This window comes from Indicator indicator, chromosome 11 (genome assembly GCF_027791375.1).
Source record: "Indicator indicator isolate 239-I01 chromosome 11, UM_Iind_1.1, whole genome shotgun sequence".
In the NCBI taxonomy this organism is placed as follows: Eukaryota; Metazoa; Chordata; class Aves; order Piciformes; family Indicatoridae; genus Indicator; species Indicator indicator.
Window position 1 is genome coordinate 16,416,502 of NC_072020.1, and position 15,842 is coordinate 16,432,343.

At 53.8% G+C, this 15,842-nt stretch overlaps 2 protein-coding genes across 2 annotated transcripts; both read right to left on the reverse strand.

Moving 5' to 3' along the window:
* Positions 1-352: 352 nt before the first annotated feature.
* On the reverse strand, positions 353-10,603 carry LOC128970121 (pituitary tumor-transforming gene 1 protein-interacting protein-like). Its single transcript, XM_054385141.1, has 8 exons — positions 10,588-10,603; positions 9,425-9,637; positions 8,807-8,859; positions 7,189-7,297; positions 6,055-6,163; positions 3,821-3,889; positions 3,562-3,608; positions 353-1,114 (listed from the first exon to the last, which is right to left on the reverse strand). Exons 1-8 carry the CDS (start codon positions 10,601-10,603, stop codon positions 1,065-1,067), a joined length of 666 nt encoding a protein of 221 aa, XP_054241116.1. The 3' UTR covers positions 353-1,064.
* A 3,595-nt stretch (positions 10,604-14,198) lies between these two features.
* On the reverse strand, positions 14,199-14,936 carry CLDN12 (claudin 12). The gene has a single exon (XM_054385039.1). It carries the CDS (start codon positions 14,934-14,936, stop codon positions 14,199-14,201), a length of 738 nt encoding a protein of 245 aa, XP_054241014.1.
* Positions 14,937-15,842: the final 906 nt, after the last annotated feature.

Genomic DNA, 15,842 nt, shown 5'->3' on the forward strand with positions numbered 1-15,842 from the left:
TTTAGGCTTGTGCTGCTGAGCAATGTTTGCACAGTACCAAGCTGTTCCCCTAGGCCAGGAGCAGGGCAAGAAGCTGGGAGGTGACACAGTTGAGATAGATGGCAGTGACCAGTGCCCTGATATTCCAGTCCATTCATCAGGCAGGGTGGGCAGAGGTCTGCTCCTGTGAGGTGGGGATTGCCCCACCCTCCTGTCCTCAATCCAAGAATCTTCTCACTTCTGCTGGTCTTAGCTCCCTCGACCCACTGGAGGTGGGGGATCAGCTCTGGGTGGTGCTGAGCTCTTGCCAGGGTCAGCCCTGGCAATGTGCAGAATCTCAGCAGCTTTTTTTGGTTGATTCCAGACAAAGTCTGGAGCAGGAAGTGCTGCCAGGCCCTGTTGTTTCTTCTGAAGGTGAGGCACACAGGACTCTCCTCAGTTCAAGAATGACTTTCTCTCAGTGTTAACTGAAATCAGTCACTTTTTCCATCAGTGATACATCCAACTGTTCACAGTTCAGATTACTCAAAGACATCTCTGTCAGTCCTCAGACATGACACTGGTGAAGACCTGCTCTTAGAGAAGGATAAATCTCCAGCCCCTTTGACAGCTAAGAGGGTGGCTGCTCAATTTTCTCATCCAGGCCAACATCAGCTATTGCTGCTGTGCTGCCCTCTTGCCTCCAATTGTTACAAGAAAAAAATGCAGTAGAAAAGAACATTGTTTTCCCTAGTTAGGAAGGTGGGAACCACTTCAGCAGCAGTTGACTGAATGCAAATGTTTTTGAACATTAACCTCTACATTAAGTAATAAAATAGCTTTTAGAGGAGGAAAGAGTATTCCACACTTCACTGTCACCGTAAAAATCAGCAAAGGTGTCAACAAGCAAAGCACTGATACAAAAACTAGTTGTAGATAGGTAGACTAAGATAGAAATATGGATTGCATGGAGGTGTTTTCCACTCTTGGTCTTACAATTCAAGGAAGGCCCCACAGCTTTATGGAGAAAAGAGCCCAAGGGGCACGAGGACACAAACCATCCTGCTGCATTCTGGAGGGACAGCTCCGGCAGGAGGTGCTCAGCTCTAGTCGTTCTCAAATCTGCTGTAGGGGTTGTCAGAGTCCTGCAGCAAGCCTGCAAAACAAAACCACTGTTACACAACAGCCTGCAGCTGCTGCTGTGCTCACTGCACTGGGGACTCCACACACCAACAGCTGCTCCATTACCCAACCCTCCAAGGGAGCTGAAAGGGTAAACTGGGAGTGTACCTGAGCATTCCTGCAAGGGGCTGCAATGGGGCAGGGCAATCCCAAGCACAAACCCAGGCTGGGTGGAGAATGGCTGGAGAGCAGAGCTGAGGAGAAGGTCTTGGGGGTGCTGGGTGAGGAGCAGCTCCCCATGAGCCAGCAACGTGAGCTGGCAGCCCAGAAACCAACCCTGTGCTGGGCTGCATCCAAAGCAGTGTGGGCAGCAGGGGCAGGGAGGGGATTCTGCCCCTCTGCTCTGCTGAGACCACACCTGGAGCTGCTAAATCATGCAATGCCTCTTACCACGGAATCACAGACTGCTTCAGAAGGGACCTTCAAGACCATCCAGTTTCACCCCCCTGCCATGGGCAGGGACACCTCCCACTAGTCTGCTTGCTCAAGGCTTCATCCAACCTGGTTTTGAACATTGCCAGGCTTGGAGCCTCCACAGCTCCTCTGGGCAACTTGTTCCAGTGCCTCACCACCCTCATGGGCAAGAATTGCTTCCTCATGGCTCATCTCAATCCAGCTTCTTCCAGTCTGAAGCCATCACCCCTCAGCCTGTCACTCCCAGCCCTTGTCCAAAGTCCCTCCCCAGCTCTCCTGGAGCCCCTTCAGGTAATGGAAGGCTGCTTTAAGGTCTCCCTGCAGCCTTCTCTTCTCCAGGCTGAATAACCCCAGCTCTCTCAGCCTCTCCCCATAGGGGAGGTTCTCCAGTCCTTGGATCACCTTGCTGGCCTCCTCTGACCCTGCTCTAACAGTTCCATGTCCTTTTTGCACTGGGGACTCCAGAGCTAGACCTGGCATTCCAGGTGCAATCTCAGCAGAGCAGAGGAGCAGAATCCCCTCCCTGCCCCTATTGCTTTGGATGCAGCCCAGGAATATCTGTTTTATTTTTTCTCCCCTATGCTAACTGTGCAGCTTCTTGTGGAGATCTGGCTCTCACCACACACCAGCCCCAAAATAGAATTAACAAATGGGATACTTGCAGGAGACTGTAGATGTGGAAACAAAAAAAGGCAAAACAACCCTTATTCCTCCTCTCCTCTATATTTTTAACCCTCAGATTAACAACTGTTAGACAAGTGAAGAGGTTTGAGTGTGTAGCAACAAAAGGTTTCCCTGCTTTGCATGCAGCAGATGAAAGGAGGGCAAGCCAATTCCCTGTCCTGAGCATAAGAAATATTTCCTGTGGCAAAGGCCTGAATGCAAAAATGAATGTCTCACAGAAGACAGGAGGTAGGATTACAATTTCTGAATTAGCTGATCAAAGCTCTGCAGAGCTGAAGTGGTGTAGGAGACCCAAAATCATGCCAGACAGTGATGTTTGAGAAACAAGAAGGAATCCTCCACTGAAAGAAACAAATCACAAAGAAGCTCCTCACTGCTGCTGCTCTGAGGATACAATAGCAGCAAATGCAGCAGCAATTAAATCCTTGCTCCTTTGTAGAGCACACAACTGCAAAGCTCTGCTTTCCAGTGTCCTCACAGCCAACATATAATTTGTGCAATCATGTGGCATTCATGTGTGTGAGGAGGGGACAAAACTGTCACATGGTGCAACAAAGGAACCCTTCCAAGTGTGTGTCCCTGCTTGCTAAAGCTCCCCTCTGCTTGCCAGAGCTACCCAAGGGCTGTGGCTAGAGTGACACCTGCCATGCATGATAAACGTGGCATTACCATGTCAATGGGGTGAGGAAAGTTCTGGGTGAGATGGGAAAAGCCATTCCCTGAAAGCCAACCCAGCACGGAAAATTCAGGCCTGCTCATTTTCATCTCCAGAGTCAGGTTAACAAAGTCACTGTCAGCCTGCCACTCAGCCCTGCTGCTCACAACTGAGAGGGCTCTCTGCAGAGGGGAACATCATCCCCTGGCTCCACAGGTCTTGGCAGCAGCTGATGGGATTGGTCGCTCTGCAGGTATATGGGCTGGAAACGAAGAGGTGAGGTCTAAGGCCACAGCAAGGCTTACTCTTACTGTATCACAGAACAGCTTTGCTTGGAGAAGACCTTTAAGATCATTCAGTCCAACCATATGGGTTCACACAGCCTGGCACAGGCTGCCCAGGGAGGTGGCTGAATGCCCATCCCAGGGGGATGTTTCCAAGAGACACAGATGTGGTGCTGGGGGCCATGGTTTAGCCCCAGCCTTGGTAGGGTTTGAGAAGGGTTGAGCTGGACTCAGGTGTTCAAGCCCCAGCAGATGTGCACCAGCAGCAAAGAGCTTGATCACTTCTGTTTCTCACATAGCTGCCCGTTGCTGCTGTGAATTTTACTACAGTCAGGGAGAAGGCCTGAATTTGGGCAGGGAGCACCACCACAAGCATCCACGTACCGTACTTCTTCCGTATTTCATCGTGCTTCACTTTCCTCTCATGCTTCCTGCAAGACAGAAGGAGAAAAGGCATCACAGGAACACTCAGCTTGTTCTGAGCCCGGAGCTGCTGGCTCCCAGAGGGCAGCATTTCCGTCAGTGTGTGGTTAGGATGACAAAAATCACATTTCTCAGCTGGATAAAGTCTTTCTGTGTATTCTTAGGAGAGCAGGACTCCCCCACAGCTCCAGAAGCTCCACCTCCAGCTGCCAGGACTCACCTCTGAAGAGCCTGCAGCCTGCGCTCCTCTCTCTTCCGAACGAGCTGCTCCTCATCGTCGTCTGGCCTGCTGCAGAACAAGGTAGAAGCAAAGCATCAGAGGAGAAAGCAATCCACTGCCAGGCAAACCCTACCTGGGCACTCCACTGAGCTTTGGGAAGGAGGGGCTGTTGCCCCCTACATGCACACTAATGCTTCATAAGCCCTTGGTGGCAGAACAATTTATCTTCCCATCAACCAGCCCTGTCCAATCTCAGGCCGCCCCCAGGACAGCAACCAGCAGGAACTGCCATGGCAGCTGCCCTCCTTCCCTGTCCTGGAATGACAAGGATCCACCTGAGAGCAGCAGCTGTGTGACTCTGAGTCCACACAGCACACCTGAGCAGCTCTGCTGGATGTTGAGTCTGACCTGAGCTTAGTGTCCTGCCCAGGAGAAAGAGCAGCAGCACTTGTATGTGATGCAGGGACAGGACGAGGGGTGATGGCTTCAAACTGGAAGGAGCTGGACTGAGGTGAACCATGAGGAAGCAATTCCTGCCCATGAGGGTGGTGAGGCACCGGGACAGGGTGGCCAGGGAAGCTGTGGAAGATGCTTGATGTGAATACTGCCAACACTAAGACAGCTGCTAGCAGCAAAGAACTGCTAGCACCACAGCCCACAGGAAGCACAGAGAAGCTAAGCAAGGCTGACACCCAGTGGCTAATGACAGTACAGGGGATGGCCTGACACAGCTCAGACACAACTGGACTTGTGAACTGGTTTGCCATCTGCTCAGAATGGTTGGGTTGGCAAAGCCCTTTGAGCTCACCCAGACCAACCATTCTCTGACTCTGCCAAGGCTGGGGCTAAGCCATGGCCCTCAGCACCACATCTCTGCCTCTGCAAAACACCTCCAGGAATGGGCATTCAGCCACCTCCCTGGGCAGCCTGTGCCAGGCTTTGAGAATCCTTTCAGTCAAGAAGCTTCTTCTCATGTCCAACTTTAGCCTTCCCTGGTGCAGCTTGAGGTCATTTCCTCTCCACCTGTCCCTTGTTCCTAAGGAGAAGAGCCCAACCCCCACTTGGCTGTAGCCTCCTTTCAGGGAGCTGTAGAGAGCAATGAGATCTCCCCTCAGCCTCCTCTTTTCCAGAGAAAGACCTGGGGGTGCTGAGTGACAGCAGCTGAGGATGAGCCAGGGTGTGCCCAGGTGGCCAAGAAGGCCACCAGCATCCTGGCCTGGGTCAGCAATGGTGTGGCCAGCAGGAGCAGGACAGGGATTGTTCCCCTGGACTTGGCACTGGGGAGGCCACACCTGGAGTGCTGGGTTCAGTTTTGGGTCCCTCACTCCAAGAAGGATATTGAGGGGCTGGAGCAGGTCCAGAGAAGGGCAAGGAAGCTGGGGAAGGGTCTGGAGAAGAGGGCTGGTGAGGAGCAGCTGAGGGACCTGCGGGTGTTTAGTGTGGGGAAAGGGAAGCAGGCTGGAGCTGAAACCAGACTGGCTGAACTCCAGAGCTCCAGCCAGAAGGAAGCAGCACCAATCAACAAGGCCTCCTGGGTGTTCCAGAAGAGACTAAGCAGTGATCACTTGACACTGCAGCACCATTCACCATGTTCAGCTACTCAACCATTTCCATCCCTTGAAGGATATCAGACAGTGGAGATAGGTTACAAGTTCTCCAAGATCTAAAGAACATTCTGGATCTGCAGTGTCACTGCACTTGGAAATAAATCACTTTAAGTAGCTTGGAGCAAAAAACATCATCTTGCATTGAGGTTATTTTGTGGAACCTGCAAAGACAACCAACCAGTGAGATAATGGCTAGCTGCTGGCAGGGCCTAGGGCAAAGGCTGGGGCATGGACACCAAGTGCTGCAGGACACTGCTGCTCAGTTACTTGTTCTCCACCTGGGTCCCTTCTGCTGTACCATGAACTTGCCTTCAAAGAAATTCTTTGTTCTGTGGTCAGGAGAAGCAATGATGTGGCCATTTCATGCACAGAATTTGTAAGGAATTGCAAAATGTGTGCTTGAAGCTCTTGTGCTCCTGCCTGGGTGATGCTCCCCCCCAGAACACCACTGCCCCTCCAGCATCATGGCCAGTGTCTCGCTGCCTCTCACTGAACTGCTCCCAAAGCAAAGTGACCAAAGCTGCTTCTAAATTAAAAGACTCTTAAGTGTACCAAAGAGTAAAAGCAGTCAGTAGCAGGGAAGAGCAGTACCCAAGGTTAGTAAAGGCACTAGATGTAACAATTTACCTCTTGGCACATCTTCTGCAGTAGCAGCAGTAACAGCAGCAGGCTGCTGTGGACACCAGAAGCAGCCCAGCTACTACAGCTATGGCAATGATCAAATCCTCAAAGTTCACTGGAAAACAGAAATATGTTAACTGCTCGAACTCCAGCTGAGAATTCTTCCCCATATTTTTATGCACAAAATCCACTCAAAACCCATCCTGTGTAACCACCCCAGCCAAAACCCAGCACACCTCATGGACACTTGGCTGCTGTGCAGAAGCTGCTCTGAATAGGCATGAAGAAAACTTGCTCTTTGCACTGCACCAAACCATTCCAGTGAACCCTGGAACACAGAGGCTCTGGGGAGACCTTCCAGGGCTTAAAGGGGGCCTACAGCAAAGGGGAGGGACTCTGATCAGTAAGTATCAAGAGATGCAATAGTTTGAAACTGGAAGAGGGGAGATTTACAGTAGATACTAGGAAACAATTCTTTCCCAGGAAGATGGGGTGGCACTGGGACAGGTTGCCCAGAGAAGCTGTGGAGGCTCCAAGCACAGCACTGTTCAAAGGCCAGGTTGGTTGGGGCCTTGAGCAAGCTGGGCTAGTGGGAGGTGTCAACAGCAGGGACTTGGAACTGGATGATCTTATAAGACCCTTCCAACCCAAACCACTCTCTTGCCTTTATCAAATCTCCCTCTCTGGCTTTCCCAAAGGCCCCCTTCCAATCCTGGAAGGCTGCTCTAAGGTCCCCCAGGAGCCTTGCCTTTTCCAGGCTGAACAATCCCAACTATCTCACCCTGTCCCCATAGGGGAGGTGCTCCAGCCCTCTGATCACCTTGGTGCCCTCCTCTGGACTTGCTCCAGCAGCTCTGTAATAGTTCCTGTGGTGTTGGTTCACTGCTGCCCCTGGAATGTTCTTGAAGAACTGAACTCATGTCTCACCCAACATTTTAAGAACTTCCAAAGGTAAGAATGTCCCCTTTTGGCAGCAGGCAGTACTGCTGAGTTCAGAAGCTAAAGGTCATGGTTCTAAGTCATAACTACCACCTCCTCCACCCACCCTGCCAAATAACTGATCAGGTCCAGAGAAGAGCAGCCTCACTTCAATCACACTGATGAAGAGCTCTCTAGAGCCAGAGCCAAAGGACTACCTACACCAGCAGACTCCCCACCGAGCCTTGGGAAGGGAGCAGAGCGAGGATGGGGGCAGGACACTCCTCACAGGGTAATCCACACACGTCTTGTTGGTGTAACACCACAGGCACTATGCAAAGAAATGAGAAACCCCAAGTTATTCATCTTCACAAACAGGTTGCAGCTCAGCGCTCCCCTCCACAGACTGCTCAAGTGCAGGTGCACTGGAAGTGCTTTGTGGGGTAAAATCTACAAAGGTCAGCCCCAAAACCACAGAATCACAGCATGGTGGGGGGTGGAAGGGACCTCAAAGATCATCTGGTTCCAATCCCCTGCCATGGGCAGGGACACCTCCCACAGGCCCAGCTTGCTCAAGGCCCCAGCAAACCTGACCTTGAACACAGCCAGGCTTGGAGCTTCCACAGCTTCTCTGGGCAACCTGTTCCAGTGCCTCAACACCCTCACGGGCAAGAATTGCTTCCTCGTGGCTCATGTTCATCCACCTTCTTCCAGTTAGAAGCTATTACCCCTCCACGCCTTTATCCAGTCCCTCTCCCGAAAGCCTCCTTCCAATCCTGAAAGGCTGCTCTAAGGTCTTCCTGCAGCCTTCTCCTCTCCAGGATAAAAGTGAGACTGTATTAAGTCCTACCTTCACTGCAAAGTGGTGTTTTAGGAGCCTTTGAGTTAGAGAAGTTACCACAAGACATTTTCAGTAGGGGTCTTAGAGAAGTAACAAAACTGGGCTATCTGAGGCTTGCCTAGTCCAATCACAATCAAACTTGTGATTCTATGACACAAGCAAAGCCCTGCTCCAGCCTGCCTCAGGGGCCTCTCCAGATAAAGTCATTCTGAGTTTGCCTGGTGTGCACTAATAAGACAAGAAACAATGGTCTCAAGCTTGAACATAGAAGATTTCACCTCAACATGAGGAGAAACTTCTTTACAGTGAGAGTGACTGAGCACTGGAACAGGCTGCCCAGGGGAGTTGTGGAGTCTCCTTCTCTGGAGACTTTGAAAACCCACTTGGATGCATACCCTAAGTGATCTTGCTTTGGTAGGGGGGGTTGGACCCAATGATCTCGAGGTCCCTTTCAACCTCTACTGTACTGTGATACTGTGATTCCTTCCCATGTTTCTCAGCAGCAGGCAAACAGCAGGCAAGCACCTGGTATTTCAGCCACAGAAACTCACTTTATCCAGTCCTGGTACAGGAAGAAAACTGAACTAAGTGCTGCCTGCACAGTGAGGAAGAGACCAAGAGAGCAGAGCACCAACCCTCTGAGCTGTGCTGTGAAAGCACTGAGCACAGGCTGACACCTGAGACTTGGATTCTGCACTGTGTACCCCCCTGGACACAGCAGAGAAACATCCTGAGTGTCCAGATCACGGAGCAACCCTGACCAAGTGAAAGCCCGCTGGCATCCAGCCTGGCAGAGGGCAAGCAGCACAGCTGTCACCTCAGCAAGAATGCAAACATCCTCTTTGGGAGGATAGCTTGATCGCACTCACCATTTAGAAGAGAGCCAAGCCCACCCCAAATAGCCAAGCCAACTGCAAGGACCTGCCTTCACTTGAGATGGAACCCCAATCACCAACAGTCACCACACTCTCAGACCAAAGAGGCTGCTCAGTATCTTACCGAAACGTTCCGCAGACATTCATCGCAGGAAGTCTGGGAGAGCTCTGAGCAGGCTGGAAAGAAACAAACAGAAGACACAGAGAGGATGATGGCTTCTCCTCACTTACATCAAGCGCTCAGTATTTCGTTTCTTCTTTCTGCTTCTAAACACAAGCAAGGATTTTGCTTGAAGCCAGGAAAGTTCAGTGTTTCCCAGCGCGGCTCAGGGTGGAAAGGCCCTCAGAGCTCATCTGCTCCGAGCTCCCCGCCGTGGGCAAGAACACCCCTCAACTAGACACCAGCCCTCTTGCCATCACCCCTCCCCGAGAGGGCAGCCCGGAGCCAGCCCCGCGGGCCGCCACACGGTGCTCGGGGCGGGCGGCCGAGCCGGAAGCCACCCGGGCCGCTGCCCTCCCATCGCACGGAACCAGCCCTCCCCAAGGCGGGGGGCAGCACCGAGGCAGCCCCCCCAGCTCTCCGGGCCCCGGGGCCGGCGGGGACCTCCGCCCGTGCCTGCCGACGTGCGCCTCGCAGCGCGGCCCCCCAGCGAGAAGCAGCCCATCCGGAGCCGCCGAGCCACGGGCGAGCCCCTCCGCGGGAAGCCAACGGCGCCGTCCCGCGGCTCCCCACCCCGCTTACCCCGCGCCGGTGCTGGTGGAGCCGTGGTGGTGAGCTGGCCGCACACCAGCGCCAAGCCCTGCAGCCACAGCAGCCGCCGGGCCGCCATCACTGCACCGGGCCGCGGCCGCGCTCGGACCCACGCCGAACCCCGCGCAGGCGCCACGGCAAGGCCGCGCAGGCGCCGGCGGCTCCCGGAGGCTGCGGACGGCTCGGGACGGGGTGAGGGCGCGGCTGTGGCGATAAAGGCCTCGCCCAACAGGAGGCCAAAGTGCGTCCCTCACCTTCCTCGGTCAAGCGAAGGAACGATTCATGGAGTCGTTTGGGTTGGCAAAGCCCTCGAAGCTCACCCAGCCCAACCATTCTCTAACTCTGCCAAGGCTGGGGCTAAGCCATAGCCCTCAGCAGCACATCTCTGCCTCTGCGAAACACCTCCAGGGATGGGCATTCAGCCACCTCCCTGGGCAGCCTGTGCCAGGCTTTGAGAGCCCTTTCAGTCAAGAAGTTTCATGTCCAACCTCAGCCTCCCCTGGTGCAGCTTGAGGCCATTTCCTCTCCTCCTGTCACTTGTTCCCAGGGAGGAGAGACCAACCCCCAGCTGGCTCCAGCCTCCTCTCAGGGAGCTGTAGAGAGCAATGAGGTCTCCCTCAGCCTCCTCTTCTACACACTAAACACCCCCCAGGTCCCTCAGCTGCTCCTCTCCAGCCCTGTTCTCCAGACCCTTCCCCAGCTTCCTTGCTCTTCTCTGGACCTACTCCATGAAGGAACGTTCACCAGAAGACTACAGGTCTTGAGAAACAGCAAGAAGAGCCTCAAGAGGGCTGTATGTCCACCTTGCTAAACACACCACAGAAATGTGGTAAAACAAGCATCTGGGGCTTTGTACAGACAAGGAGGCTGGATCAAGGCAGGTGTTTGTCTGTCCAGGGGTCTATGATCTTTCAGTCCTTTCTTGAGATTGTGTGGTGCAGACACTTTCAGATCTGACCTGTCATCTGCAACTCTGACCAGCTGCTGTTGATCTCCAGGACTGCAGACTCATCCTCACAGCTGAGTTGGAGCTGCAGAGCTTGGGTGGCACATAGGCAGCTACATCACCTCAGATTTCTGGCACTGCAGCTTAGCAAATCCCGAGGTGCTGGTGGGGCTTCCAGCAACTCTTCTGTCAGCTGCTATGGGGTTACCGAGTTCACCATTCATTATGGGCCACCAGCTCCAGTCTGCACAGACACTTTGAGACAGCCTAATTAGCCAAGGAGTTATGGGAGCCTTGGAAACCAGTGATGGTGGCAGCTGACACCTCTGTGCCTCACTTGAGAAGCCACCCGAGAGCTGCAATTCTGCCAGGCTCTCAGCACCGATCTACTTAGAGCTCCTGCAGGGGCTCTTGAGCACAGGGCAGAACAGAGCTGTTTGGATTCACTGCTTGCAGGGAGAGTACAAGACATCACAGAGACTTGGTGGTTTGAAACAGGTAAAGAACTCAGCAAGGCCTCGTTAGCCACATCAGATGAAACCAGCTTCATGAGATGAAACCTGTCTCAGAGCTGCTTGAGTGTGAATGCTGCAGCACAAACCAGCCCTGCAGCCTTTGGGTTTGACTCACAAGGCAGCAGTAAATTACTTCATAAGAATCTTCCTGAGAAGAAAAGCTGCCTTTGGCAGCTGTCCAGCTCAGGATTGTTTTAAGCAGAACTCTTACAAACCCAGGGAGTTGGAACACTGTCTGCATGGTGCTTTAAGGCAGCTGAAAATCTCTGGTGATCATGATCACAGCAGACAAAGTTGTTCATGTTCTAGCAGCTGCCCACAGCATTCATCAGCATAAACCGTCTGCAGGAGAATGTTTTATTAGAAATGGCCACCTTCTGCTGCACAGAGAACCACCACCACACACCACTGGAGAAACTGCACAGAAATTGCTTGCAAAGAAAACAGATCCCTGTGACCCCACAGCACCCAACCTTGGACTGCTGCAGCCACAAATTCAACTCCCTGCACCCAGAGTGCCCAGGAAGGATCAGCTAGGCAGAGGCAGGGCTGCTAACTGCTGCACAGTGGCTCTTCCCAGCAGACGCAGGTTCTTCTGCTCAGATTCAGGGAGTCTTGTCCCTCCCCAGCCCTGCTGCTGGGCACGACGAGGACCTCAGCAGGAGGAACCTCAACACGATGGAAACCTTGGCTCAAGTGTCACAGATTGGCCACTTCTTTCTGCAGACAAGAAGCAGAGAGCAGCACTTCCAGTCCTCTTCGCTTCAGACCCAGCAGAAACTCTCCTTGCCAGCACTGCTGGATGACACTTAGCCCTGGAGACAGCATGATCCAACAGTCCTTTGGACAAAGATGACCTTAACTCTCTGCTGGTATCCACTAACTCGGGAAACTCCACTTTTCCTGATTCAGATCCATCCCAGACTTTTGTAAAGACACAACTGTAAAAGCAAGAAGTCATCAGCTTGGGCAGCAGCAAATACTGACTAAAAGAGGAGTGCATAAACCTCCAAGAGCTGTTGAAAACATCTCCACTTTCAATGTCCAGCACAAACCGCTCTGGTAGAGAACATCAGCTTGTCAGGCTGCCTCTCGTGCCCTGGAAATGCTGAAGGTTCAGCTCTTTTTGCAGTCACCAAAAGATGTGTCCAGCATCCCTCCAAAAAATCCAAAACACTTTGTAGGTTTGGGCTCCTAAGGCACACTGGACACTGCCAACTAACGTGCACTGGCCAACTCAGCTTCAGCAAGGCACGAAGAGGACAAGACACTGGGTGGTGGGAAAGCAAGCTGACACAACTGTGCCATGGGAGGTTTGGGATGGAGAGCAGAAACAATTCCCCTCCTAGAGTGATCAGGCACTGGAAAAGGCTGCCCAGAGAGGTGCATCCCTGAAGGTGTTCCAGAAACATGGGGCCATGGCACTTGGGGACATGGTTTAGTGGCCGTGGTGGTGTTGGGTTGATGGTTAACTTGATGATATCAGAAGGCTTTTCCAACCCAACCAATTCTATGACTCTATGACATCATGAACCAGCAGCCCCTTGGCTTTAAGCTGAGAAAGGCAGGTGAAACAGCAAGTGTCTGAGGCTGGGTGAAAGCAGAGTGACTGCAGAGCAAAGCTGAATTCTGAAGAAGGAAACTGGCTGCTGTGTCATGGTAGTGTCCTGATTCTGTACAAGCCATGATCTGAGTGAATAGAAGTGACATCTACCATCATCAAGCCAGGCTGGATGGGGCCTTCAGCAAGCTGGTGTAGGAGGAGGTGTCCCTGCCTACAGATGATTGTTAAGGTCCCTTACAAGCCAAACCAGTCTGTGATTCCATGGTAAGGTGAAGCTCATAAGTTATTCAAAGCCTCATCTTAGAGAAAATAAGGATGGGAAATGTTCTCCAGTTGTGAAGTAGAAGCAACAGGATTGTGAAACGACTCAACCTGAAAGGTGTTGCAGAAGGTGGCTGACCAAGTTAAGCCCTAATCAGCAATTCAATGAGCATAAGAAGCCATAAAGACCAACTCTGAAGAATCCACAAGCCCACTGCTACTCCTACGTACATTTGAAAAATAAACTAACTCTGGAATTTAAAACCCCTCCTGAAGGGCTACAGCCCCTGGAGAGATGCTGTGGAGCCTGTGTAGTGTTCCAGAAGAATCTGTCCCAGCCTTCACCATTCTCCATAGTTTTACTGATCCAGTTGGCAGTGCCATCTCTCTCTCTGTACAGCTGAGGGACACTCTCAAGCCTGCTTGAGAATCCACCTTTAAGATGGTCTCCAAACAAATCAGTCCAATTTCTAAGGAGGCTTTTGAAGCAGAAGTGGATTTTCAGTCACAGAACAGCTGTGGTGAATTTACCAACTTATTAAAACCCAGACTAGAAACAAACATCACAGAAGTGTCCAGCTCCAGGCATTCACTAGATGTTGTTTCAGGAGAACATTACCGGTTATATCACTTTTGTTTCTTCTGCTGGCAAGTCCAAGGGTGATTTGACACCAGCTCTGGTACAGAAGTGGCTCAGCAGGTGGCTTTGTGCGGAGAACAAAACGGAGTGCTACAGAGCTGCTCTGCCAAGTGCCCTTCCCAGACACCACAGCCCAAAGCGAGGCAGGAGCTTGGTCAGCCCGCTGCACCCACTTGTACTGCCCACACCTGGATCACACGTGGGTGCAGAGTTCCCCCACGCAGCTCCTGCCACGGGATCAGTGCCTGACAGCTTATCAAACAGTAGAACTCCTGCTGGGATCCAGGGAGAAAAATCAACAGCTGCTGTTGTTAATGTGCTGCCCCAGCATCTATAGCAGCCTCCTCTGGGGCGAGCTCAGTTTAAACAGCAAAAGTGAGCAAACAGAGAACAGCAATGGACTAGGCTTTGTTCAGCAGCACGCAGTGACAGGACAACAGGTAACAGGCACAAACTGGAACAGGAGAAGTTCCATCTAAACACGAGGAGGAACTTCTGTAATTTAAAGGTGCTGGAGCCCTGGAGCAGGCTGCCCAGAGAGGTGGTAGAGTCTCCACCTCTGGAGACATTCCAAACCTGCCTGGATGTGTTCCTGGTGACCTTCTGTGGGTGACCCTGCCTTGGCAGGGGGGTTGGACTCAATGTTATCTCCAGAGGTCCATATGACCCCACCATACTGTGATCCTGTTGTTAATAAACTCAGGTCTCCACTGCTGTGCACCTTGGGAAACTGGAACCTTCCAAACGGTTAGGCTGAGCGCAAGGCAGCAGAGAGAATCCAGGCTGCAGCTGCCACCCCTCGAACAAGCACAACTTGGCTGCCCAAGCCCTGTTGTCTCTTAGGAGGTGTGTGTGACCACGGGGATGTCAATCTCCATGGCGGACAGGCGGGAGCGGGCAGAGTAGGGCTGGGGGTTGTAGCTGTGCATGCTGGGCGGGTGTGAGTAGAAGGGCTGCCAGAAGGGAGAGGGGAGGCTCTTGCAGGCACAGTACCAGAGGAAGAGCAGCACAGAGGTGAAGAAGAGCCCGCCGGCACTGGCAATGGCGATGAAGACGGAGATGTCGAAGCTGAAGATGGGCTCGTACTTCCTGTTCAGGTAGCTGTTGTAGAAGATGACCCAGACAGAGGGGGTGAGGCAGATGGCACAGGCCAGCAGGAAGAGCAGGCCGGCCACCAGGTGACAGCCCGCGCTGTTGACCAGGCACCTGGCCAGCTTGACGTTGGGCACACTGGACACGAAGGCCGTGTGGCACATGCCCACCAGGCAGAGCAGCAGGGCAGCGGCTGCGGTGGCCATGCTGAGGGGCAGGGCGAACTGCAGGACGCGCAGGTCCAGCTGGTCCACGGCCCTGTACCACTGCGGGTCGTAGATGACGCAGTCGCGGCTGCCGTCAAAGCGTGCGCACTTGATCCACAGCCCCGTGAACACCGTCAGGTTCCGCTCGTTCCGGTTGAAGGTGCACAGCCGCATCTGCCGCCAGTTGGGCAGCAGCACCGCTGCCAGCAGCCCGGCCACTGACGCTGTGCCACTCAGGAAGGCCAGCACCGTGGCTGCGTGAACCTCCCGACAGCCCATCCTGGCCCCCTGGAGCTGCTTCCTGCAATTAGAAAGCATAGAAGAAATAATAGGTGGAAGTTCACGAATCCAGCCCAACCACTCCCTGACTCTGCCGAGGCTGGGGCTAAGTCATGGCCCTCAGCACCACATCTCTGCCTCTGCAAAACACCTCCAGGGATGGACAGTCAGCCACCTCCCTGGGCAGCCTGTGCCAGGCTGTGAGAACCCTTTCGGTCAAGAAGTTTCTTCCCATCTCCAACCTAAATCTCTCCTGGGGCATCTCGAAGCCGTTTCCTTGCCTCCTGTGACTTGCTCCTAGGGAGAAGAGACCACACGGCCACCTTTACCTCCTGTCAGGGAGCTCCAGAGAGCAGCCAGCAGCAACACCCCTGTCCGATATCTCTGGAGGCTGACGAAAGCCCTGCAGCATGGCTCATTAGCGTCCCGCCCGCGCTGGCACAAGCGGCCGAGACCGAGGCCAACGCAGCCTCCATCCCCCGGGGGGCTGGGAAGCTGCCGACCGTGACCCCCCCCAACGCCGGTACCCGCTGGCCGGGCTCGTTCCCCCGGCCAACGCGCACAAACCCCTCGCAGTGCCAGGTCTGGGGGAAGGGGCACGCCGGGGAGTGCCGCAGAAACCACCGACCCACCCACCACCTACCGCGGCCTAGCGCGGCTCCCGCCGGCGGCCTTCGAGCCAGCTCCCGCCGGGCGCCTGAGGCAGAACCGGAGCCACCTCCCCCTCCCGGCCCGCTCCCGCCGCTCCCCTTCCGTCAGGGCGCGGGGGCTCGCAGCGCACCTACTGCAACCGCGCTGCCCGCTCCCTCCTCACGCTCCTCTCCCGGGAGGCCGCGGCAGCCCCGGAGGGTTCTGGGGCCGCTGTTCCGCGCCGCCGCAGTGCGGCCTCCAGCCCGCACCACAGCT